The sequence below is a fragment of the Pogona vitticeps genome, chromosome 6 (genome assembly GCF_051106095.1).
Source record: "Pogona vitticeps strain Pit_001003342236 chromosome 6, PviZW2.1, whole genome shotgun sequence".
NCBI classification, from domain to species: domain Eukaryota; kingdom Metazoa; phylum Chordata; class Lepidosauria; order Squamata; family Agamidae; genus Pogona; species Pogona vitticeps.
Genome location: NC_135788.1, coordinates 25,985,064 through 26,011,540, shown reverse-complemented (window position 1 = coordinate 26,011,540; position 26,477 = coordinate 25,985,064). Strand labels below are relative to the sequence as shown.

General features: G+C 39.4%; 1 protein-coding gene across 14 annotated transcripts in view; it reads right to left on the bottom strand.

Annotated features, from left to right (window-relative positions):
- Positions 1–1,774: 1,774 nt before the first annotated feature.
- PPP1R9A (protein phosphatase 1 regulatory subunit 9A) overlaps positions 1,775–26,477 on the bottom strand; it is a 162,061-nt gene continuing 137,358 nt past the window's right edge. For 5 of the 14 annotated variants that reach the window (XM_078378706.1, XM_073003195.2, XM_073003196.2 and 2 more), the window contains 7 exons: positions 24,794–24,881; positions 24,617–24,694; positions 22,208–22,394; positions 16,384–16,503; positions 15,262–15,285; positions 12,569–12,751; positions 1,775–8,838 (listed from right to left, as the gene is read on the bottom strand). In XM_078378706.1, the coding sequence (XP_078234832.1) occupies positions 8,626–8,838; positions 12,569–12,751; positions 15,262–15,285; positions 16,384–16,503; positions 22,208–22,394; positions 24,617–24,694; positions 24,794–24,881 (893 nt within the window). In that variant the 3' untranslated portion in view covers positions 1,775–8,625. The remainder of the gene's footprint in view (positions 8,839–12,568; positions 12,752–15,261; positions 15,286–16,383; positions 16,504–22,207; positions 22,395–24,616; positions 24,695–24,793; positions 24,882–26,477) is intronic. The other 9 variants (XM_078378708.1, XM_073003200.2, XM_078378707.1 and 6 more) reach the window with 4 other exon arrangements.

Sequence of the window (26,477 nt, the reverse complement as noted above, 5' to 3'; positions counted from 1 at the left end):
CTACAGAAGTACCAGCATCGGCTTCCTCCACATGAGAAAACATGGCTGTCACTCACATGAAGGACATATAGTTATGTATAACCCTTCTTCACAATACCACCAAATTAGGGGGCTTCTGAAAGCATGCTCCCGCACAATACAAATACTTTTCTGTGCATGTATGTCTATTACAGCCACCCCAATAAGGAAATCCTAATCTTTATCTAAGGAAACTCTTGACACTACTATGCCTACCAGTTTTCTGGAGCATGAGCTAGTACATCTTTGTTAGGATTTGTTGCTTGCTGTAGCAAATTACACTAGAGTAGGCCCATTGAACCAATTGGGAATTTGGTGAGTCAGCTCTTCAAAAAGTTCCATTGATTCCAGTGGACCTGCTTTAGAGCATGGTGGGAAGTAACGGCATTCTGTGTCTAGTTGTGCTGGCCATGTGACCACCAAAGATTGTCTTCGGACAATGGAGACGAGCACCACCCCCTAGAGTCGGACACGACTGGACAAATTGTCAAGGGGAGCCTTTAACTTTTGGTGTTGTTGTTGTTTAGTCGTTAAGTCGTGTCCGACTCTTCGTGACCCCATGGACTAGAGCACGCCAGGCCCTCCTGTCCTCCACTGCCTCCCAGAGTTGGGTCAGTCATGTTGGTAGCTTCGATGACACTGACCAGCCATCTCATCCTGTCGTCCCCTTCTCTTGCCTTCACACTTTCCCAACATCAGGGATGGCCAAAGTACAGGAGCCTCAGCTGCAGGATCTGTCCTTCCAGTGAGCACTCAGGGTTGAGTTCCTTTAGAATTGATAGGTTTGTTCTCCTTGCAGTCCAGGGGACTCTCAAGAGTCTCCTACAGCATCAGAATTCAAAGCCATCAATTCTTTGGCGGTCAACTTTCTTTAAGGTCCAGCTCTCACTTCCATACATCACTACATAGTTTTGACTATGCATACTTTTGTTGGCAAAGTGATGTCTCTGCTTTTTAAGATGCTGTCGAGGTTTGCCATCGCTTTCCTCCCAAGAAGCAGGCTTAATTTTAATTTCGTGGCTGCTGTCACCATCTGCAGTGATCATAGAGGCCAAGAAAGTGAAATCTGTTACAGCCTCCATATCTTCCCCTTCTATTTGCCAGGAGGTGATGGGATCAGTGGCCATGATCTTAGGTTTTTTTTTTTTATGTTGAGCTTCAGACCATTTTTTGCACTCTCCTCTTTCACCCTCATTACAAGGTTCTTTAATTCCTCCTCACTTTCTGCCATCAGAGTGGTATCATCTGCATATCGGAGGTTGTTGATATTTCTTCCGGCAATCTTAATTCCGGCTTGGGACTCCTCCAGTCCGGCCTTTTGCATGATGTATTCTGCATATAAGTTAAATAAGCCAGGGGACAATATACAGCCTTTCCCAATTTTGAACCAATCTGTTTTTCCATATCCAGTTCTAACTGTTGCTTCCTGTCCCAAGTATAGGTTTCTCAGGAGATAGATAAGGTGGTGAGGCACTCCCATTTCTTTAAGGACTTGCCATACTTTACCTTTACCTAAATCAAAGTTACTGTAGGCCTATTTGAATCAATGAAACTTATGGAGGAAATGACTTATCAACTCCCCATAGAATGGGCCTATTCTAGTGCAATTTATTACACTAAACAACAGGATTTGGGACATTAGCCCAAGATGAAAGTCCAGTGATGAACATGGGTTGAAGCCTACCCCTTCCCCAGTATCTACAGTAAGGTGGTGAGTGCCTATCCTATCTCCCCCCCCCAAATAAGTTCTACTTACGAGTTTTCAACATTTCTTTTATTGCATTCATTGTCTAACAACAATAGTCATTGGCAATTAATGTATGTACACTAACAAATTAATCACAATTTTTTAAAAAATCTGTAAGAATACAAAGGGCCACTGGGCTGTTTGTTGTAATTTATTTTAATGCCTAAGTGTAAAGATATATTTTTTTTTCCTGGGAAGATAATCATCTAAAGAAGGACAAAGTAAGAAACCACAAGCATACAAACTCAGACACAGCATTGCAGCATCTTCCATGCAGATGATCTGACACCTAGATGTACAAAATTAAAATACAAAAAGTACATGCAATTCATACATTTAAAACTCCCAAACCCAATTCCCCATCCCTTCCCCTTTGACTGATAAACCAACATTTTGTTTTAAAGTACATACGTTGCAGTGCACTTTGAGAGGGTTGTGTTTCATCTATCTCGTCTTAACACTAGTTAGTTCCCAGAGATTTGTATTGCAATATGAATATAAAAAGTTGAACGAAAGCAGAACTAAACTTGTGAAACTGGGAAGAAAATATTTCTGTATGGGAAAGTTTCACTGTCACTATCATTTAATTTTCATTTAAATTCAACTTACTCTTATTTAAATCCTGTTGCATTCACTGCTTTCTGGGGTCCACTTTAGCAGTCTTGAGTTATCCCACTCATGAACAATTTAACTAGCAAGAAAGGCCCTACAGAAGGTGGCATAGGAACTAGGGCTAATCATATAGGCTTGCAGTACTATGCATCTCCATTCAAAGTAAACCATTGAGAGTCTAGTCCTATCTTGCCCTTCTGGAATTTAAAACTTGGTCCTGATAGCCAAAAAATCTCATCCACAAAGCTATCATTAAAGACTCATCTCACTGGAGGTCATCCAAGAGTTTCTTCCACCACGTCCCTTTCTTCTCATATTACCTTTGCAATATGGCATAGCTTCTTTCTGCATTGTGAAGGTAATGTGAGGAGGTCGAGCCCCGTGACTAAAGAACATACTGTGATCTCTCCATGGTGGCATTGCTCTGTTTTCTGGGAAGGGACTCCGGTATTGCTTGGAGCCTGAACATTGGAGTTGTTCCCATGCCATGGATCTTCTGATGCTATCTTCACAGCATGGTGAAGACAAAGAAATGGGTGTTCTGTAACAATACTGCCGAGTAGATTCCCAGTCCCCTTCCCAAGAAGTCCCACTATTTCAAAGGAAAACGAAACAAAACTCAGCACTTCAGTCTACATAAAGTCCTTGCAGCTTATGATCTATGTCTACAAGATTTACGTTCTTCACCAGTTAAAAGCATGTCTCTGGACAGCTCACTTTTATAATGGCGGCATCTCATGTTGGCATCCTTACAATGTCAGAAAATGCAACATGCCAAAGGAAAAAGCAAAAGAATTGTGCCATCCGCAGATGATCTACAATTCTATATATTGACTGGCTATGTCTTTTTTGAAGTCACAGTCCAGGGCATGAGAAAGTTGTTCCAAACTTTCCAACAGAATTTAAGCCTACAGCCTATAAAATGTCCTGGAGGTGGTTTATTCTAAATAGCAAATCTTTACTCCATTCATTCAGAGTGAAACCCTAAATGTTAATATGCATAAAGATTAATGTTTTTTTTTTTCTATCACTAATATGACAAATTGATTGCTTTCCTCTCTTGTGTGGAAGAGTAAACCCAGTTTTTGCTGGAATAGCACCCCCTAGTGGACTGCCTCTATGTTTTAAGGCTGCAGATACTGTGTGGGCTATTCTAAAATTAGACACATTGTATACAAATTAAATTGATGCATAAAAGTTATTTTTAAGGATTTCCTTTGAAAAATCTTCCAAAATTTTGAGTATCCTATTTTTCTTAAGCCGATTCAATGAAAAAAGGAAATATCCAAATAACATTCATGCTCTCACAGAGCTCTTATTAGTAGACATTTTCTGAACTTACTAAAATATCAATATTACAGCCTTTAGAAAAGTCATCTCACTAATCTGGATACAGATCCCCACCCCATACACACATAAAAGGTTAAAAAGACAGTAGGGCTTTCTTTGAGAAGGACAGTATAAATACCGTTTGCTAGGTTACAAATGCTGAGACACATGGAACTATTCCAAATCAGAGACATGTCTGGTAACACTCTGTAAACTGTTCTTAAGTATGTTTTTCTGACTTGGTAGTTCTTAAATATATGTTAACTAGTCTAAAAACCTTTTTATGCATAAGAAAGACTTCAAGGAGTGGGCTGAGATCTTAAAGTGCAATGCAGAAAGGAATACTTAGTGTTAATTAAAAGGAAAGCAAGACTGTTTATCGGTGAACAGAGGGACACAGACAGTCTTTAGCTGGAAACAAAACAATAATTCTCTGTCCCTACCACTGACCCTTTATTACACTTGTGAAAGTCCTTTTAAATGCTTGTACCCTGTGTCTAAAGATTTCTCTCTTTAATGTTTCAGTTAACCAACTGTGCAAACCTTCAACAGTGGTGCCTATACATTTTTAATGGCACTTATTATTTTAACGTTTACAAATTAACACTGATTCAACAATAAAGCAACAGTTCTGTCCTTGGTTTTATTTTTACAATTCTTTTCAACCCACAATGAAAAGATCAACAGCCTGCTCAACAATCCTTTTCTCAACCATCTTGGCCTTAGACACGTGTGCAGGATCAGTGATGCTTGCATTCCAGAAAGATTATGTGCAGTCATCTGTGATCCTGAAGTGTACAATAATCACTCCACAAACAATGGCTTTCTATCAGCAGCTCGGCTGGCCCTTAGCTTTGGAGGGCCCCCAGCTTCATCCCCCAACCTATTCTCTGTTGGAATCTCCTCTGGCTACCTCCTGGAGTTTTAACATGAGTGGCATGGGCCAGTTGATCGTGATGTGTGCTTTCTCTTTGATGAGAGCTTAGCTTCATCACCAGTATATGGTGCTCTACTCCTCTTTTACCCTATCAAGGGAATGATGGTGGCACTTGTGGCAGAACCTTTTGTGTCTCCCTGACCTTGCTAAATTCTGATCTTTGCCATTTTTCAGCTATGCTTTCACCATGTTTTGTTCTTGCAAATCAGAGCCTTCTGAGTGTTTGGCTTGCATCCTCTAAAAGAGGGCTCCCTCAACGATTATAAAGGCAAGTGCAGAGCTGATGAATCATCATCCTATAGATCGAAGCCTGGATATGGGGATGAATGAAAACTGAACCCCTACTATAGGGCCAGCACTCCTAATCATCTTTCAAGTCAATGGTTACAAGCATAAACTCTACAGATCAGTCCCATTTATGCATACTGCAGAATGCCTTTACCTGCTGTGGAAAGTTTCAAGATTGGCAATATATGTGCTAACAAAAGGGAAGGGAAAATGCTTTTTACCCTCTTTTTCTGCCACTGTATGAATCACCTCTACATATAATTTAAATACAAAATATGAGTCACATTTGTGCACATCCCATGCTAGCTATAGGAACAAATGGAGCCAAATATCTATGTTTGTCAATGTCTGACTCAACCTGCACTACATGAACCTTCAGTGGCTTTGTGGCAAGCGCATATTCTGCCACTATTAACAATGCAGGTGGGAGAGAAGCTGTAGTTGCAGATAATTAAAGGTGAAAAATCATACTTCAAGCCAAAACTGTGAGCAATTAACTATTTCTCCTATAATATTGGGAATATACTTCCAATCTCTTTTGAAGAGAAGATTCACAAAAAAGTAATTTTGTAAGAAGTATGTCTTTTGCAAATATGATAAAATATTTCAGAAAAAAAATAAGAAAAAGAAATATGAGCAGCAGCAATATGTAAAAAAATATTCTGTTCCCACAAGGAAGAGTAGACTTAGAGCTTGGAAAAGTTACTTTCTGGACTGCTGGGGGGATGATTCTGAGAATTGTATTTTGTTTTTTTTAAAAAAGAGCTTTCCAAGCTCTAAGCAAAACTCAGCAATTTCCTGATATATTTTGTCTCTTTCCTTCTTCAATACAAGAAGTTTCTTCTCTTTAAAATCTGGACTGCTTTTACAATGAGCAACATTAAAAACAACAAAAAGAGGTCCAGTGAATGCTCAGCTCTAAAATTACCACAAACCAATAAACAAAGTAAGAACATTAATCATATGACAAAATCATTTCAGTTCTCTGCACCATTAAAACCTGGTTTACATGTTTTAAATAACAGGAATGCAAAGTCAATGTACAACATAATATAGTCCTTCTGGGACCTTAGAAAAACAAAGAGAAGAGCATAAATAAATGTAAAGTAGAGGAATGTGCCCATAGACATTACTAATATATACACCCACTTTAAATTACCAGCATGTAAACATAACTTAAAAGAGAATACAAGCATCAAATGCATTTACCAACTTCATGGTTAACATAGTACATCACCAGTTTCTCCCAAATATTCTCTCTTAGCATAACCTTCCAGCCTTCTAAAATAAACCAAGAACACTAGTTTAACCAGGTCTCTTATTAGATTTTCTCTTGCATTTGCTTCCTGAAGTGGATTGCTGCTACAACTTTGATTCTTCTAATTGTTTGGCAGCAAAACCAAGTGCTATGACCTACCAGAACTATAGCTATCTAACGAAGTGTCGGCATAGCTTTGTTATCCTAGCTGCAGATTTAAATTTGAATGTTATATCAGCAACATGAAACTAATGCAGCGGCATGGCAGGAGGAGTAATGTACTGCTATTTTGAAGGAAACCAATCACAAACAACAATGTGTGTAAACACATACTCCCCCCCCCAAAAAAAAAACTATTGTGGAGGTGGTGGGGGTTGGACACCTGACTTCTCACAGTTCAGAAAACAGCTTACAGCATGTATGTTAAATCCAGATAGTCTTTAAAGCAAATACAGATGCAAAGGCCATATGTGGAGTTCTCAAGATTCCATTTGAAAGCGTTAATCATTTGAAACAGAGTCTCTGTCTCACCACAGCTTTAGTGCCTCATCCTGTGAAACTGCAGCATCAGTAGTTGACTAATCAACAAATTTAACCACAGAATGGTGGAATCATATCCCATTTTTATTCCTTCACTGGGTGAAACAAGAGTCATGAGTTGATGAAATACTGAAGGGCGCAACCCAGCAAAGTTAAAAATGTGTGAAGTCCTGTTGATTTCAAAGAAAGGAGTCAAACAGGTGACAAAATATTTCCAGATAAAATTTATGTGATATCTAAAATAATGTCGACAGACTGGATAATATTCCTTGCACCATGTATTTTTTAAAATTGAGATTTAGTAGAACCTACTTAGCTACTCTGCTTAAAAAAATCTGGGGTTGCATTTTTATGCTTTAGTTTTCTTACTGCATCATTTACTACCAGGACACTACATTATAACTTTTAAAAAGTCACACTGTCTTACTCAATATTTCCTTCTTTATCTTTTTAAAGATGCATGTTATAGAGAAGGGGGAAAATCTCTTTACTAGACTTCTATTTGGAAGTCAACAGCAGCAGTTGAAACACCAACTCTTTAATAACATTATTTAATTGGCCTCATCCACTACTTCCCCACCCCACCCATCTGGCCAGAGTTCTATATAATGCTGGTGGAGCAGATTAAACTCCACTTTCATGGAGGCCTCAGGACACTGCTGGGCTACTTCATTATCAAGAAAGTTGGCTGAGAGCCTCCATCTCTTCCATCTTGTTAATGAGCTACCATTTTGGCCTTTGGGAGAGGGCAGAGCTGCAGCTGAGACAGTAGAAAATGCCACCTTATGTGAAATCTGAAAGGAAAGCGTGCTGGCCAATGCCAAATGCTCAAAACAAATATAGGGGTGGTACATATTTCTTACAAAAGAAACCCAAAATAGTTTTCTGTGAACTTACTGTTTGGGGGAAAAAGAGGTTTATGACCTGATTCCAGAAGGTTAACTCCCTCAAAATAATAATAATAATAATAAAAAATAATAAAAACACACACACACACACCCCACATAAACCTGTACTGTTGAAGTCGAATACAAGCTAACTGCCTCATAACTCCAGTTTTACTCAGATACCCAGAGGGTAAATGTTACTCTCCAGTCTCACATAAGGAAGTTAAGGCTTTGCTTCCTTTTTGATCCAAATTGCTATGTAATTCACAAGAGGGTCACGGTGAGAGGAAGAGGAGCATGCCTTCCTGCTTAATGAACAGAAAGGACATTTCACTGATGTTTCTGACTCTTCTTCACAGTTATTATTTCAAGTCCTTCCTGAAACCATCCTGCAAAGGGACAGGGAATGAACACCTCTGACATGAGCCAAAGCCAGCTTTCAGAAGAAAAGACTTAAAAATTGCCGAAGCAAGTAGTTATTTCCTTAAAACTCAGTGGTAAGCGATATGCAGTGAATTCCAGTTTACTTGCTTTCATCGTCTATTGAAGCTTCTTGGGTACCACCCATTTCCAAGGATGCTAATACATTTGTATTGTAGCATCACCAACTATGCAATACTGTGTCCTACTGATCATGAAAAGGAGCAGACAAAACTAGCACAATACAGATGAGGACAACTTGTGGGGAGTGGGGAACAAAAAGCTCTCAGTGCTGGACCCAAGTTGAACAGCTGGTTTGCTAGTCCAAAAAAAAAAAAAAGTCATAGTTTTGGGCTGCTGACTATGTCAAAAGTACCAGCATGTTCTACAACAAAGTTTATTTATACAGTATTCAATTCCCCATTTATTCTAATTATAGACCCAAACATGGGGTACAGAGCTCTGTGTAATGAAGATAGGAAGGAAATACATTGTTTTCTTCTGTAATGAAGGAAACTCTAAGGAACCTTTGAGTTTCTCTCTAGAAACTGTCTTCATGTTCCAAAAAAAAGAGTTAATTCTCAGGATGTCACTGCTCATTAGTGCCCTCTGTTGTATCTGGTGATCTCTTTTCCGGCTTTCGGGATTTCCTCTGCAGTTGCTCTTTTTCCTTCTTCCGAAGTTTTTCCCTTTGCTTCTCCATCTTCTCTTGAGCTTTGCGTGTTTTCTCTATCAACACTTTTGCTTCTTTAATTTTCTTCTTAACAACAGCTCTATCCTGTGAAGAAGTCATACCAAGGGCCTAATATTGAAGAAAGAAATAGCAGTGATTTAATTGAATATGAAGTTGAATCATCCTCTGCTATGTAACTCAGATGTTCTACAGAATATAAGCCCTGCTGGATCGTGAAGAGGCAGCACCTTCTATAGCTAACATCCTTGCCAGTCTCACCAAAGCAACCCAGACATCTATGCCTAAGAATGGAAAGGAATTTTGATGGATTTGATAGCATCTGAAAAGACAAAGACTACGTGCAATAAGAAAGATATCTAATCTCAAGAATCTGCATGTTTGTGAGGCTTGCAGAACTTTTGAGAGAAATAACATGCACACAAACGATGTGCACACTTTAAAATGTGAATGGCTCAAATGTGCACAAGTGGTGGAAATGCAAATACACACTATACTCTTTACTGTGGAAAAAAAGCTTAAGTTAGGAAAAAAATATATTTAAAAATTCACACACATTTCCATGCGAATCCATTCTGCCCTGGAAATCTCAAAAACTAATACAGAAAAAGAACAGAAACAAAGATGTAGGTGGAATTTAAGAAATAGAGACTGAGATTTTTTCCCCATCCCTAACAATGTCTGTTCACAAATGACTGATCGGCTACAACGCCTAATACAGTACAGTACTTTAGCTCTGTGCAATGGTATTCATACTAGCAGTCCTTACTCTGATTTCAGCCTTCTGCTTCTTGAACTATGTATATCAGAGATGGGGGTATTCGTATATGAATACCCCCGCACAGCTGGTTGTAACGAGGGTCCGGACTGTCCACTCACGCGTCTGCTGCCACTGCCAGCTCTGCTCTCCCTTCCAATCACTCTGGAGCTCGCGGTCGGCTATCCACTCGTCAACCTGGCAGGGAGACTCATCTTCCCTCCTTCTGCCAGGAATGGATCGTAGACCACGAGCCCCAGAGTGACTGGAAGGGAGAATACAGCTGGCAGTGGCAGCAGATGCTTGAGTGGATGGTACAGACCCTCATTACAACCAGCTGTGTGGGGGTATTCATATACAAATATGAATATCCTATCTCTAAACTATATATATCAGCCTCTGTGAATAATCTCCCCAGTTTTTATTTATCAGCAAAATTTGATCAAATTAGTCCTGAACATCTGAGTTGTTCTCACCTGATGAGCACAGAACACTATTAGAAGTGATTTCTAACCAGAACTGTCCCTCCCATTAGGCAGAGTGAAGAGGCTGTGGCAAGTAGGAGATTTCTCAAAAGGACAGCAAATTGTTAGTCATTTTAGTAGTCATTTTACTGCTAAAGGAAGCGAAAGGTACGCGTTTAATTTTCTGTCCCCTGTGGCGGCTTCCTTTGTAGGTGGCACTTCCTTTTTAGTGAAGGGGACCACCATTTGCTGCCCCCCCGGGGTGGGAAAAAGTTCCCAGTATGTTCTTGTTTTTAATCCTGGCTTTCCTATGAGGACTGTATCATGCTGTAGGGTGACCAGCATACCAAGTCAATTTATTTATATACTGTATCTACATTTAAAATATTTTTACCCTGCTATTCTCCTTAAAAAGACCCAAGTCAAGGTGCCCAATGCCTGCAAATTAGATATTAACAGTAGGCATTCTTCAGACAGCAAGTCAGAGCTTAGAAAAGTTACTTTTTTTTAATAACAGGTCCTAGGAATCTAGAGTCATCACCACTGGCCAATAATGGCTGTGAGGATTTGAGCACTGCAGTCAAGCTCTGTTGCTAGTCCAGTAATAGTAGCGGGATGAATCTGAAGAGGACAGCAGCCATCAGATCTGCCCAGCATTAATGGCTACAAAACATGTGCAATAAAAGGCCATCTTTTATGAACTATTCTGTTACTCATTTCCTAGGTTGGTGCTAATTGCAGAGGATAAGCCATTTTCTGGAAGTGCCCATAGATATTTCTCTATGGAGTAATTGCTTTGGGTCCAGAAATCAAAGAGCTAGTCCTTAAGGTAAAGGTTACAAACTGGGTAGATGAAAGAGTGGAAAAATAAATTTATGTCCATGTATGTTTTTATGTACATCAATACAAATGGATACATGCATATCTTCCCATATGGAATAAAGAACCCATCTCCTCTACAGTGGGGTCTTGACTTGAGAACTTAATCCGTATTGGAAGGCGGTTCTCAAGTCAAAAAGTTCTCAAGTCAAATCTGCATTTCCCATAGGAATGCATTGAAAACCATTTGATCCGTATCTGCTCTTTTCTGTCCATAGAAACTAATGGGAAGCTGCTATTCCGCCTTCGACCACTAGAGGGGGGATATTTTGTTTCTTTTTTTCTTAGGTCAAGAAAGGTTCAGGGAAGGCAGGGAAAATACAATCCAGACAGTACAGTACCAGGCAGTCCGAAGACTGTCTCCCAATCCACTCTCTAAATGCTGGGAGGAGTGAGGAAGCAGACAGGCACCCTTTTCACTGGCCAACAGTTAACTGAAAGTTCAATTTTTGCACTTTCCCTGCCTCCCACGTGGTTTTTTTTCAGTTCTTAACTCAAATCTAAGTACTTAAGTCAAGTCAATATTTTCCTATGAGAATGGTTCTTAAGTCAAAATGTTCTTAACTCAAGCCGTTCTTAAGTCAAGACCCCACTGTATATACTTTTCAAAAATACATCTGCAGTAAAAATATATATACATTGTAATTGTATTTTCTCTGTTCAGAAACATCCATAGCAATTTAATTGGAAATTTTACTGTACAGTGGTGCCTCGCATAGCGAGGTTAATCCGTTCCGGATTAACCTTCGCTATAGCGAAACATAGCTAAACAGAATAAAAAAAGCCATAGAAACACATTGAACTTCGTTCAACGTGTTCCTATGGCTTGAAAACTCACCGTTAAGCGAGGTTCTGCCATAGCGCCGCCATTTTCGCGCCCTCGGTAAGCGAGGGCAGGGCGCGAAAATGCGGCGCGGACCTTCCGGCAGCCATTTTGGAACCGCCGATCAGCTGTTCTCCCCCGCTTCGTTATGCGATATTCACTAAGCGAATCGCTTAGCGAATATCGCAAAGCGAAAAATCCCCATAGGGGCCATCGCTGAGCGAATGCTCCAGCGATGGCCCAGAGCGCCTCGTTAAGCGATTTCATCGCTCAGCGAGGCGCTCGTTAAGAGAGGCACCACTGTACTATCTTAAGGCAATAGTTCTCAAACTTGGATCCCCAGGTGTTCTTGGACTAAAACTCCCATAAGCCTTCACCATTAGCTCTGATGGCCAGGACTTCTGGGAGTTGCAGTCAAAAAACATCTGGCAACCCAAGGTTGGGAAGCACTGTGATGGGATAATTTCAGGAACACAATCATTTAACAGCCCAAAAGACTTACAACAACTATCAATAATTTAATTCTTTATTTAATTCTTTGTTTGTTCAGAAATGCAACACCTGGCTATGTAGTCCATCTCCTTAATTTCCTGCCTTGTCCCTTTCCATATTTAAAAAAACCCACTCAAATTAAGACCTGTATATTGAAAATGTCTTCTAATATATAGCATGGTGTACCCAGGGCTTGAATTTCAGAAATAATAATATATTCAGTTTTCACCTGTTACTTTTTCACCTGTGCAATCAAAATGTCCATCAATTTGTACCTCCTCTATCATGCATTATGGTTACCACGGGCTTACTTTACAGTATAAAGATTTATTTTTATATCTATTCAGGACAAATATTTACCATAACAGACCCCCCTGGCAACAAACAAAATTCGGAATTGTACTTTCAATCCTTATAAGCAATTACCTTAAGTTTGCTGCCATCCAGCTGTAGGAGATGTTCTCCATTTATGTTTTGGGCATTGAATTCAGGAACATATTGTTCTAAATTCAGGCTTATTAACCAGTTGGAAACTTGCTGCACACTCCACTCCTGAACGGCGCTATGTGAGGACTGAATATGCTTCGGAGACTGTCCTTCATCAAGGATCTGTAACAAAATAATTTATATATGCAACTAGCATGGCAATAGTGTTGTGATGTGACAGTAGCACTATAACAGCTTATCTTGCAATATTATTTCAACTCTCTCTCACTCTCTTTGTTTTCTGTAAGATCAAATTACTGGCTTGCTGGATCAGTTCCAGCTCATCTAATTTGACAAGGCCATCAAGTGCGACAGGCAGAACACATAATCGAACAGGTCTATAGAAATACACGTCAAGGTAGATAACTCATTTGTAGGAGGACTTAACCAAACCACTTTATACTGCCTGGAGAACAGTAAAATTTTGTAAATTTCTTTCTGATGTTGAGAATACTAAAGGCTCTTTTGATCATCTATCACTTTACAGTACTTCCTTACTAAGTTAATTGTACTGATTTAAATCAGGCAAATCTGTCATGGAGAAAATCTCACTAGAACATGCCTCCTTATGGTGAGAGATGGTATTGCTTGTCAGGGAGCGTGTTCTGATATGCTTGTATCTGGACATCATGATGTGCTTGTACCTTTACAGCTATCGCCACAAGAGGGTGCCTTTCAGTGTTCCAAAGTGCCGATTTTAACATTTCACAAGGCAGCAAGAGGCATGGGAGTTCCTCTTTTGCACTGCATCAAAGTTCAGAAAAGTTACTTTTTTTGGACTACCAACTAGCATAGGCATTATCCATGCTAGCTAAGGGATTCTGGCCATTATAGTTATTATTACTATTTAAAAAAAACTTTTCTAAACCCTGCATTGCATCTTTGTTGTTGTAGCTTCTGTTTAAGGGAGAAAGTGACCAGGAAGAGACCGGAAATCATGTCTTTTACCTAGGAAGTATGAATGTAGCAATATACTTGCTGAAAGTTAAGAGCCCTGTGGGATCTAACCAAATGTCTGCCTAGTCACCATCCTATTTCCCACGTTGCCATCCAGGTGCTTCTGGAAATCCTCCAAGCAGGACATGGAATGCAACAGCGCCCTCCCATGCTGCTGCTCCTTGGCAACCAGCATTAGTGGCACTTCCTATCTGAACCTGGAAGTGGCATATAGCCATCATCATTAGCAGCCTCCTTCTCCATGAATTTGTACAATCCCCCATTAAAGCCCTATAAGCTAAAGTTGATCTGCTCATGTCGAAGTAGGAAATCCCATAAATTAATGATGAGTTCTGTGATGAAATTAGTACCGTATTTTTTGCACCATAAGACACACTTTTTCCCCACAAAACAGGGGGGTGGAAAGTCTGTGCGTCTTATGGAGCGAAGAAAACAGATTATATTATCCTGTTTTCTTCTCCTAAAAATTGGTGCGTCTTATGGAAAGGTGCGTCTTATGGAGCGAAAAATACGGAACTTTCCTTTTATGAGGTTTGTCTCTTCTGCAAATCTAGATATTTACATGTGATCCTAGGTGAAAGGTCCCCATCTCAAAAGGAAGAACTTACAAAGAAGAGAAATTAATAGCATGGGTAGGCATGTGGAGATGGAGATAAGAGATAATATAAGCAAGAAGCTCATCCCCAGAGATATCCTTAGTCCTTGTCTAGATAGGGGCAAAGTTGGGCAATTAGCCTACCTGGTTGAAGGCCAATCTGGACACAGCTGCAATCTGAGACTCCCAAGAGAGAGCTGAGTCCAGAAGAATGCCCAAATTATGCACTTGGTCCCTAAATTGGAAGGAAGTACCATCCAGCCTAGGGACCATCCCCCAAACCTATTGGAGGTCCCTCCCCCAGGAGCAATATCTCTGTTTTGTCTGGGTTCAGTTTGAGCCTGTTAGTCCTGGTCCATTTCAGTACTGAAATCAAGCAAAGCTCCAGCGTCTGGACAGCATCTACTGCAGAAGTGGTAATGGAGAGATATTGTGTGACATCAGCATACTGATGACACCTTACTCCAAGACTCCTGATGACCTTCTCCAACATCGATATTAAACAGCACTGGGGATAGTGCCGATCCCTGAGGAACTCCACACCGAAGGGTCCAAGGTGCGGACACCTCTCCCTGAGCTGAACTCTCTGGACACGGTCCTCGAGAAAGGATGGAGAAGGATCGGAGCCAGCTCAATGCTAAGCCCCCAATCCCAACCTCAGAGAGCTTGACCAGGAGAATACAGTGGCCAACAGCATCAAAAACTGCCGAGAGATCTAGGAGTACCAACTGGGTGCATCTGCCCCTGTCAGCTTCCCTTAAAAGGTCATCCTGCAGCACGACCAGTGTTGTATCTGTACCCTGTCATGGCCTGAATCCAGACTAGAATGGGTCAAGGCAATCCTGCTCCTCCAGGTACGACTGCAGCTGATTGGCCACCATTTAGTTTTTTGGACTACAACTCCCAAAATCTCAAACGCAAGATGGTCATCACTGCTCATCTCAGGAATCTTACTGTAATTATATTTTTATTCTATTTATACTGTATTTTAAAATAAGCTTAACATTTAGAGAATGTTACTTATGCAGCTGAAAATACCATGAATAAAACAATACTGAATTAATAAATATTGTTGTCTCACCTCATCATCAATCATATCCAAGCTCTGAGAGAGTCAGCAATAAAGGAATGGGAAGAAAACATTACAGGTGGAAATACAGAAAATATGACAACAATGGAATAACAATCCTTTTGTTAAAAGTGGAACACTACCATTTACTTCTTCATTAAGAAACTGATAAGTAATTATGGAGTACCTAGTTTTGCTCATATCTGCTCTGGAATCAGTGGAATTTACTTAATTATGAATGACTAGCACATCTGGGAAGAAGACACCATTATGGTCTCAATAGACAAAGCACTTAAGTGATCATAATTATACTGCGAAACCACAGAGACTAGAATTTACCCCACTGATTCCTAGGATAAGTGTCTGAAGTCCTTATCAGAAGTCACTAAATGTCTTGTGAATAAGCAATAACCTTTAAACTATTGTTTTTCAACTCAGTGACTTCCTGATGTGTTAGACTATAATTTTTATCATCCCTAACCAGTGTGGCTGTTGTTGTTGTTCAACATCCTTGAGCACACCAAGTTAATGAAGGCTGCCCTAAAACATCCATGGAACTGGGCAGCTATAATTAGTAAATGGGTGTTATTAAAACATATGCTTCCCCTCCCCCCAAATATGCTTTATTTCTAAGAACGTATAGAGATAGGCAAAGAATGTCTTAACTCTCCTTGAGCTAGTTCAACATGCTTCATTTACCCCAACAGCCCTTGAATGAACTGCTTATAAAGCAGCCGATACCACTGCACAAGAGAATCCATTAAATGGTAGAAAATTGGGCAAGAAGCAATCCTAAATGGACCTCCACACAACCGTGTGGTCCTTCCCCAGTACAAATGGTGCTTCACCTTTGCTTTCAGACAAGGGGCTCCAACATTTCCCCTCCGACTTAGTATGCTTTTGTTAAAATGTGGTTTCAACTCTCTGCAGTCAGTTGAATTTCCATCTTAAATATATGTAGGCTATGCTTTTGCAGGTGAATGTAATAATAAATCATCATCATCTTAGAACTAGCAATCCTAAAAGTCCATTTTTGGAAGCTATATCCGCTCAAGAGCTGTTTGGCCTATTATCTAGTCCACAAGAGCCACGGAAGTTGTTTTCTGCAGTACAAATAGTGTACAGGTAAGGTACCTCATCAGATGACAGTGCTATGGAGTGTGAAAATCCTGGGGTCTTGGTTTCGGTTCCTAATCCACTCAGATCAGCTGAGCTCGTACTACTTGGACTGAAGTCATCATTGAAAGTGAAGCTCTGTATAGGAGCAAAGAACAAAACAAAACACATCAGTCAAAAAAAGAAAAGAAAAAACACCACCAGGAATCAGGCCAGCAAGAAAGAAGAGAACTGTCTTTATCCCACCAAAAAGGCTTTCTTAGGTATACTGACAATTCATTGCGGGAGGGGGGGAGGGAGGGAGGCAGGAAGAAGTCATGTGTTTCTCAGTCTCAGTGGCTTTTTAAAATGAAGCTCAGCTCTTTTCTTACATGCCAATAGTGAAAACAGAGCTTTAGATACTCAGCTGGTTTGGCTCTAATAGATACCACTAATGCTTAATTGGAATATGATTGTACACAGATACAGAAAAGAACCCCTGAAATTGGGAATAGGGTGGGTGGTTTAGGATTTTGTAATGATTTACTAGATTACTGGTGACAGTGGTCAGTCATCTTGCCAGGGGAATTGTTATTTTCCCCTCTCTTCTGAAATGTTTAGCGGGCCTTCATTTTATTAAGAATATTTGGCTCAAGTGTCATTATTTCCTTGTAGAAAAGCTGCTGAGAAGTGTCATCACTACAGCACACTCCTTGGCATCTAACGTATTTTTCAAGACATAACGTCTGTCCTTAATTACTGGAGAATTGTGCTTCCTCCCCCCCCCCCTTGGTCTCAGCAACCAAAGAAACTCTGTGCAGAGCCTTGACTGTCTTTGAATTTAGGCACTACAGGTGCAAATTCAATAAATTCAATACATTCTCAAAGATACATCCCTAGTTTTAAACCCTTCACCATACCATTTAAGAAGTTTTTACTTCCAGCCACTGATACTATCTCAAGTGGATTCTGAATAGTTATTTGCAGCAGCCAAACTACAGGCTCTGAGTTGAAAACAGAATCAGGCTATCATAGTATTGCTGGAAACAACAATCTTCCGAAATGACTGATTTATGCCACAAATGGGATTTTCCCTTGGGGGGGGGAAACTGTTTAACTGTATCTTACAACTGACAAGTATACAGGGTTTTCTTCAAAGGGTAATTGACAGATTCCCAGAGTTCTTGCTGTCTTTTCTGACAGTTGTCTTGTATATTATTAGACAATTAATCTAAATTGCTTTCACCTTTGTTCTGCAAGTAAACTGGTCATATAAAAGACAGGGATTACTTTACATCCAAAGCAGGGACACATAACAAGACATCTTGCCCCTTATCAATGCAATGAACAAAGCATTACATTTTATTAAACAGTTAAACAACACAATACTTTGTGACATATACATTTGACAAAATTTATTCAAACTGCCATTAGAGAAATTCTGAAATGGCATATATTAGGTATGAAACACAGTGCAATTAGACTAACAGGAAAAGCCCCAAAATTTAGACACTTGTGACATTTTGAGGTTTGTTAAAAACAAATAAGCCATGTAGTACTCAAAAAACAGCAATGGGCATGTCAACAATATATGAAGATAAGCCTGTTTGAAAGGTGGAATTTAAATGATGAACTGAAAAAGGAAATCATTAATATATTAAATTTAAACATTTGGTTATCATATGTCCTACATACATGATGGATAATATTTTTGGTTAAAATGCAAAGGAAAATTCTGGAGTTAGTTTCTGTCAATAATTATTGCATTTTACAGCAAACTCTCGCCATTCCAGCTCTGGAAGTCTGTCCATTTTCCCCTTTATCCTGGAAACCTAAAAAAAGAGAGGATTTGCGGGGGTCTGTCTTGACACAGGTCAAATGATAACATTCCATGTTCAGAAGCTGGAACTTTTCTATGTGATAACCTACTTGATTATATGGAATTAAAAACAATGTACTGTCACCATGTCAATCTGTTGAAAAACTTGCCTGCATTTTCATTTGTAGTTTTTCTCAGCTGGTGAAGGGAGCAAACAGGAAAAGCAGACAGACAACATGCAATCAATATGATGTCTGAGTAGTTTCCTCTTTGATGTGGGAATTGCTTTTCTTCAAGGCCACACACACATGTTGTGGTGCCAGACCTGCTTTCAGCTCAGTACTGAGGTGGTGCAAATATGCCACTGAAACTGTTCCAACTTAATAAGGTGTAAGTTCTTAATTATCCAGGCCATCTGAGCTGAACAGAGCAAAACCTATGATGTATCAAGGTCTCCAAAATCCAATTTTATGAATGAAATCCAAATCTGCATAGAGATTTCCCCCCCCCTCAAATTAAGTTACCCATCAAACTTCTATTTTGCAAAATAAGATGGTGGTTCCTTTTTTTCCAGTTTGATTTTTATACTTGCCTGTTGAAATGTGTTTAAATGGTTGTTTATTCAAAGGAAGTTCTTTTGTGTTTATTTCTACTGGACATAAACTGTTAATGTAGACCTGTTTAAGGGCAGTTCTGCTTGGTCCATGTTTTTTTCACGCTGATTCCATTTGGCTGCTCAGAAAACATTCAGTTTATACACCCAAATGTCCAGCTTACGCATTAAAAAAATAACAGCCGAGTCAGATGTGGGGTGAAAAAAAGAGCACAATGCCCATCAAACAAAAGAAATATGCTATGGGTACAACTTACTGAGATTTGATCCTGTGTAAATGTTATTAATATGAATAGAAGATCTGTAACAAGGTTTCATTTTAATAGAGCTTGCATCAGAGACAGTTTCTGCCATATATCATTTGAGATGTGACTGCACAACATGAAATAATACTATTGTGGACTTTCATTTTTGCCCTCATGGAGGTCATGAGGTGCTCAATAAATGTTGCACAGAAATGAAAACAATTAGTACATGAAGCATCTAACACTGCTGTACAAAGTATTACTAGCAAGCGATCATGCTAAAAGCAACATGCACATACATAAAATAGCTTCAACATGTATTTTTAAACATTGCAATTCAATTTTTATTAGTTCAAAGAACTTCAAAATGAATTAGATGTTCTATCCAAGGTTCCATGATAGGAACATCTTGTCTGGTGAAAGGAGCAGGAGATGACAAGAAGTGGTACAACAGACATTTCAAATTTTGCTGGTATTTCAGTCAGATGTGTTACATTTGATCTGTAAATTCTGTAGTCAAAGCAACATATTTGTGTATGGATCAAAATGGTTACTTTGCTCTTCCACCATTTGATATAAGATCTGATGGCTTATATCAATGTCATTTGTAAAGATGAAGTTGGCAAAAATGAAGACAATTTTTTTGGAGAATTTGGTTTGGGGGGGTATGTGGGGCACAGGCATAGAGCAAAAGAGCCCCAGCAGTCAGCCCTTAGAACCTACTAAGCTCCCTTCAAAGTCATCAGTTTATACAGGTTACATTTAGACTTTACCTTTCTTCTGTGGTGCTCAGTGAAGCATAAAAAGGACTCAGTCTTTCTCACCGGATCTGTCATTTAGTACACTGGTTCTTAACCTTGGGTTACTCAGGAGTTTTGGACTGCAACTCCCAGAAGCCTTCACCACCAGCTGTCCTGACTGGGATTTCTGGGAGTTGCAGTTCAAAAGCATCCGAGTAACAAAGGTTAAGAACCACTGATTTAGTACACAGCTAGCAACAAGCAATTAGGACCTTCAAACAGATGAGTACTGTATATAGAACCTTATGCAGGTCAGTTGAGTGGACTGGCAAAAGTGGGACAGAAGAGTCTTTTTTTGTGCTTCCATAAAGCTATGCTGCCTATGGATGATGGAAATTACAGTCCAACATATCTGGAGAAGGGTACATTGGGATGACTACTGTAAGAACATTAAGAACATTGCCACATTGGGGCTCTATGTTAGACGGAAGAAGGCATGCATACTGTATATGCATGCATGAGTTGGTGGTGGTGGTGGTGGTGGTGGTGGTTGTTGTTGTTGTTGTTGTTGTTGTTGTTGTTGTTGTTATTATTATTATTATTATTATTATTATTATTATTATTATTATTATTATTATTATTATTATTATTATTATTTCTTAGAACTATAGAGATGGAAGGGATCCTAAAGATCATTGGGTCCAGTCCATCAATGAGGCACAGTGGGGAATCAAACTCCCAACCTCTGGCTTTGCAGCCAAAGTCCTAAACCACTGAGCTATCCAATACAGTACTCACAAATACTGTAAATAAGAGCTATGTTGGATCAAATGAAAAACCTGACATTATTTTCACACCGTGGGTGATCAGCTGCCTACGGAAGACCACCAGCATCAGATGAGCATAAAAACACTCTCCATACAGAGGCATGCCTGTAACTACAGATATTAAATAGCCACTGTGATTAGTAGCCACCGATAGGCTTAACCTTAGTTTGGAAGTACCCTTAGATTCAGCTTTGACTCCCAGGTTTCTACAGTGGATTATTGTACGTACCATGCTCTATATGGGGCTGCTTACAACACTATTTAGAAACTTCGGCTGGTGCAAAATACAGAAACCAGAATGTTTGCTGGGGCTAGTTACAGGAATAATACAACTCCGATCGCAACACATGTACTCACTGTTTCCTGGCATAATTTATATTGTTGGTTAGTTCTATATGACGTGAGTCCAGGCTATCTATGTTGCCATATGAACCTCCCGGGCTTTGAGAGCTATAGAAAAGGCTTGGCTCTTCAACTCTATTTGGTAAACACACGAGAGGGACCCTTCTTGGCGGCTGCTCTTAAACTGGGAACTTCTTTTTGAGAGAGGAAAGGCTGATAGCCTCCCCCTTGTTCCTCCTCTGGCATGCAAAGACTGTTCTATTCAGGTTGGCCTTCAGCAAATGACTTCTTGCTAAGAACAGAGATTTTAATAGACGTGCTGTTGTTTCATTGGTAAATTATTCTGACTGAGAAATTTGAAAAACATTTTTAATTTAATTGTTTATTTTAAACACTATCGCTGAAATCCAGTAGTGAGTTGCAAATAGAATAGGCCTATTGAACAAGGGGAGATTTGGTTCAAAGCCACACTTCCATAAGTTCTATTGATTCAATGGGCCTGTTCTAGTTGTAACTTACTACTGGATTTCAGCCTACATCTGTTATAATTAATTTAATTTTAAAATTTATAATCAACTGTCTTTTAATTTGTGCTTTCAAAAAAAATACTGTAAGCTGCTTTGGGTCCTAGGCCTGGGATAAAAATAAAATAAAATAAATAAATAAATAACCAACCAACCAAACGCCTTGAATTGAATACTAACCCTCCTTTAAAATTCACCATGTTGGCAGCCATCATGTTATATTGAGGAAGGAATTCTATAGTGTAAGTATGCACTGAAGAAAGAAGGACCACCTTTCTTGCCAGCACACTTATATTGCATATTTTCCTTATTCTCTTTGCCACTCCCCTATCTTACTTTGAGCGGTCAGGCTTAGAAAATCCATGTGCTCATTTCAATCTAGTAAAACTGGACAGGTGCAATAGTTGTTTGCCAACAATGAAAACAAACAAACAAACAACTGGCCTTTTCTCACACAGAGACAAATCATGCAAGTTCATTGAAGTTCTGAAGAAAGACTGTACGATCTTGACAAGCATGTTGGTATCATGTCCACACTGAACTTGCTATTAGGATGCAAATTACTCCAATGATACACTCCAAACAAAGCAGACAAAGGCGACACCACTTGGAATGTTTGTATTAGATTTTTGCTCTACAGTTAATGTGTTGCTTGTGGCTACTAACATGCGGGTCCTTTGTTTAAGCCCAGCAACATTAACTTGCTTACGCCACTCCATGCACCGGAGGACAAGGTACTTTACATTTTTCTACCTTGGACCCCTTTTTAGCTGGGCTCTGATTTTCAGAAGAGGGATCAGTTGAGCTGGTAGGTGAAGGCAGATTGCTGGAAGAGTTGGATCTCCTGCTGCTCTCTCCGTACCATGTAAATGGGAGAGAGGAAGACCGCTTGATTAAAGAGGCTCGATTTGCTGAGCACTCCAAGAGCTCCTTAGTTGTCCTGTTTAATGTAAGGCAGATAGGTTATTAGGCTTTAAAACTGTAACAAAAGCACAAGAAAAAAGGTGGAACAAAAGGTGCAATTAGGAATGGAGAAATCTGTCCATTTTAATTTTTGTTTTTCTTTTTTCCATCCATTCCATTCCTTTAATTACAGCTTAATATTTATAACAAGTTGTTTTTTAATATGTGTTTTTTGTCCTATTGCCACATCAGTTTTGAAACTGGAATATTTTAACACTGAAGGGTAACTGTTAGACATGGGCATGGAATCACTGGTTCAGTGGTTCATGGTGGTTCAGCCAGTTCTCTTCGTCCAGTTCCCTGCAGAAAGTGCCTACCCAGAAGCAGTGCTTGGAGGAGACATGGCAAGGAAGCTGCTTCTGAGGAGGTGCCTGCGGCAAGGGTTGTGGGGCACTGAATAGCGGAACACCTGTGCGGTTGTTGACTGAACTGGTGTGAACCACCAAACCAGTGATTCGTGCCCATCTCTAGTAACTATAGTACACAGGAAGTCTACATTTCTAAATTTCAACTCAAAATGTGAGCTAAACAACATTCTTCCCAAGTCTTATCTTCAGTATCTTGCAGGCAACACTAGTAATATACCTATCATCATATCAACATATAATTATCATAATCAAACATGGAGGAGCAATGGTAATTCTGTACTTTTTACACACAACTAATTTTCTACTGTACTGACTGTTTCGATTGTCAATGAATTATTATTGTATGAATTTATACTGAAAATACAAAGATGTAATAGGGAAGAAGAAGCTGCAGACTTCAAGCTGTTCAGGTTTTAGGTTTCATCTTGAATATGTTTCCTGGTTTTGCTGAGTAAAAGAAAGGCCCAGACTCCCAAAAACCCTGAACCTTCATTTTGAAAATACAAGACCCCCCTCTCTTTCCATGTTGTACAAATAATATGACATTCTTTTTTTCCTCTCTGTGTTATTCTGCACTCATTCACATCTGCCTTCTTCCCTACCTTGTTGGAAAAGTCAGCCCTGTCTCTTGGGTAGGGACCATAAATTACAATAACATGTGATAGATTTCTGGTTAGAATTTTGTTATCGCATCTTAGATATAAGGTTGTTATTCAAGGTACCTGAATGAAAGCCGAACAGGTGGCTTCAAGCTAGGCTAACAAGCTGGGTCGCTGCATTTCAGTGGGGCCAGAAAATTTTGTACTGTTCCTACTGGTGAGTGAGAGTGGAATGCCTCTTGGAAAATAGGTTTGGCAGGCTCATCATAAACTAGAGAGTATGATAATATTGTAAAAGAATTGTTTTAAACTGCTTGCTATCTTATGTCATCCATAAGTGTGCATAAGGAAATGAAATTAAGTAGCCTGCAGTCTATTAACATGAGAAGGATCTGCAGGGAGGAGGGAAAAAAAAAGGCTTAAATAAGGACTGCTGCAGAGGATAATATTTGATAATCAGATAGCTCTCTGTCTTCTGTTTTGGCTGCCAAAGGCATTACGAGATCGTTATCCAGTGGGACCAATTATGCTGCTAACTTTTATGTAAAAGTTCATTTGGATCAACACTCCTACTTTCTGGAGTACCCCCCACCAACATCGAATTAGTCATAAATGCAGTACTCTCCCACTGAGAATGCAAATGAGAGTGTTCTTGGTAGCTGCTCCCAGGCTCTGGAACTCCTTGTCAAGAGTGACTAGGCTACTGCTTTCTTCCAGCAGGCAGAAAATATAGTACAGTACTTTGTTCAGGCATACATTTGACATTTCACCTAGTTTGGTGCCATTATTTGGATATGCTTGAAACTGCATTTGTATATAAGTGCTGTTGAATAGAGTGGATCTTACTTTTGAGTAAACATACATAGAGTTGCTTTACAAGTAGTCTATATGGATAATCAACCGTATTTTTCACACCATAAGACACACTTTTCCCCCACAAAACAGGAGCGAAGAAAACAGATTATATTTTCCTGTTTTCTTCTCCTAAAAAAATTGGTGCGTCTTATGGAAAGGTGCGTCTTATGGAGCAAAAAATACGGTATATATTTATGAATAATTTAACTGAAGCACAATCCCATGCATGTCTATTCAGAAATTAATTGTACACAAAATGCATACATGTACCTATACGTGTGATACAGTTGTGTTCCAGTGCACAGAGGATGCTACATAAATTATACGTGGTCACAGACTGTGGCCTGAAATGTTATTTCCATCTCATCTGTTCATACCTGCAGCCAGTGGAGACCCTAACTGGTTCTTTCTCTCTTCGCTTCTTGCCCTTATTAGAACTCCTTTTCAAGTGAACCCTATAATATTAAAGGAAGCAGCATCAAAAAAGTAATAAGCTGTTGTTTTTTTAAAAAGGATATTTTGTTAATGAGGAACCAACACTTCAAAATGCTTACCCAAGGTCTATAGATGTTTGTTTTATAGTTCTTATATGCCCCAGAGAAGGGCTGCATGCTCTTGGTGAATGGACACCTGTGGCACCATCTAGGACATATTTGCACATGAAAAAATACAGGTCGTTATAATGATTTGTATTTTATCATTAAACCACACAATTGTGAATCACTTCTTACAAATTAAATAAAGTGTTCCTTATCCAAAGCAATATATAGAGTATAAATAGAGGATGTAAACAAAAAGACCTCTGCTGTGATTGGAAAAGTTGCACTTGCACACACACAGAAGAGACCAACACTCCTGTGAAATCTGAAATTTGAGAAACTGAGATCCAAGCAACTTGTTAAATTGCTCCTTTGGCATTAAAAGCTGCTATTGTAAACTTGCCCAAGGATGCCCTACCTGTGCAGGGGAATCTTAAAGCCCTAAAAGTTATGCAATTTGTAGGCCACAGCCAGTATGCTTTATCTACTGCATGTAACCCAAAGGCAAAAAACAAATAAATAGAAAAGCTGTAAAGAGTATGCTTTAAAATAACACTGTGATTGCAAAGGGAGAAATTACACATTTTAAATAATGTATGGAAGTAACCCAGTGGCCACTGTTATTAGCAGCCTTGCAGATATCATGGCAGCATTGCAGGAACAGTATTGTAGCTGAAAGTCTTGTTCTGTCTTCTTTTGGAGCAAGGAGAATTTTCTTTGTATTAAAACCTTCATCTCCAAAGAAGGAACTGTCCAGAGTTCTGCCTTCTGATATGACAACCCCAAACATTCTTTACATTTGTCCTAACAGAAGGCATGGGGATGGGCAAGGGGGTTATCCATCTCTCTTCACACCAGTTTGCTCACTCACCTGCATGGAATTCCTTGTCATCCATGGTAACCAGGTAAGTTGTTCGAACATAAGGCTCATTTATGTCCTCCACTAGACTGATTTTAATGTGCCAAATGCCATTATCTGATCAGGGATACAGAATTCAGCTTGAGCTTATTTTTAATTTATATATTCCAGAAAATTCTGAAGAAGTCTGTCTGAGTTTGAACAGATGTTGCCATGGTATCTGCAAGGCTGCTAATAATGGTAGCCACTATGTTTCTTCCAAACGCCATCCATAAATTATTTAAACTGTGTACCTTCTCAAAAGGATCGTGGTTCCCTTTGCAATCACACTTCGAGACATCTGTTTTAGACAACAGCCCATACACTGCAAAAGTTTTGGGTTCATCCCAAACACTTGCATAATGGCAGTTTAGGTAACAATAAAGACTCAGGAATATTGTACGGCTGTTCTACTTGCTGGTTTGAGTAAAAGTTACTCTTGTATTCTTGAAGCCATGACATTTCAACATTCCTATTTTAACCATTCATTTTGTTAAGGGAAAGTAATTTGACAGGTGTCTGTTTGACAGACTACATTTTATAGCTGAGCTGATTTCTCAACCCAAAATTGCTCTTCTCACAGTGGACACATGGAAGCCTTGAAGAACAGCAGTGTCTTTACCCCTGCATCTGGCTCCAGGTGTTTGCACACTTCTGCATGCATGTGGTTACAGGCACATGTTTTATAAAGCTCTGTTGTACATGCACTTGGTGTGGCTTTGTCTGTTTGTGTGAGATGTGCTTTTGCGTTTGTGAGTAATGAATTGTTGGCTGACTCATATGATTGCCTGTATTTGTACA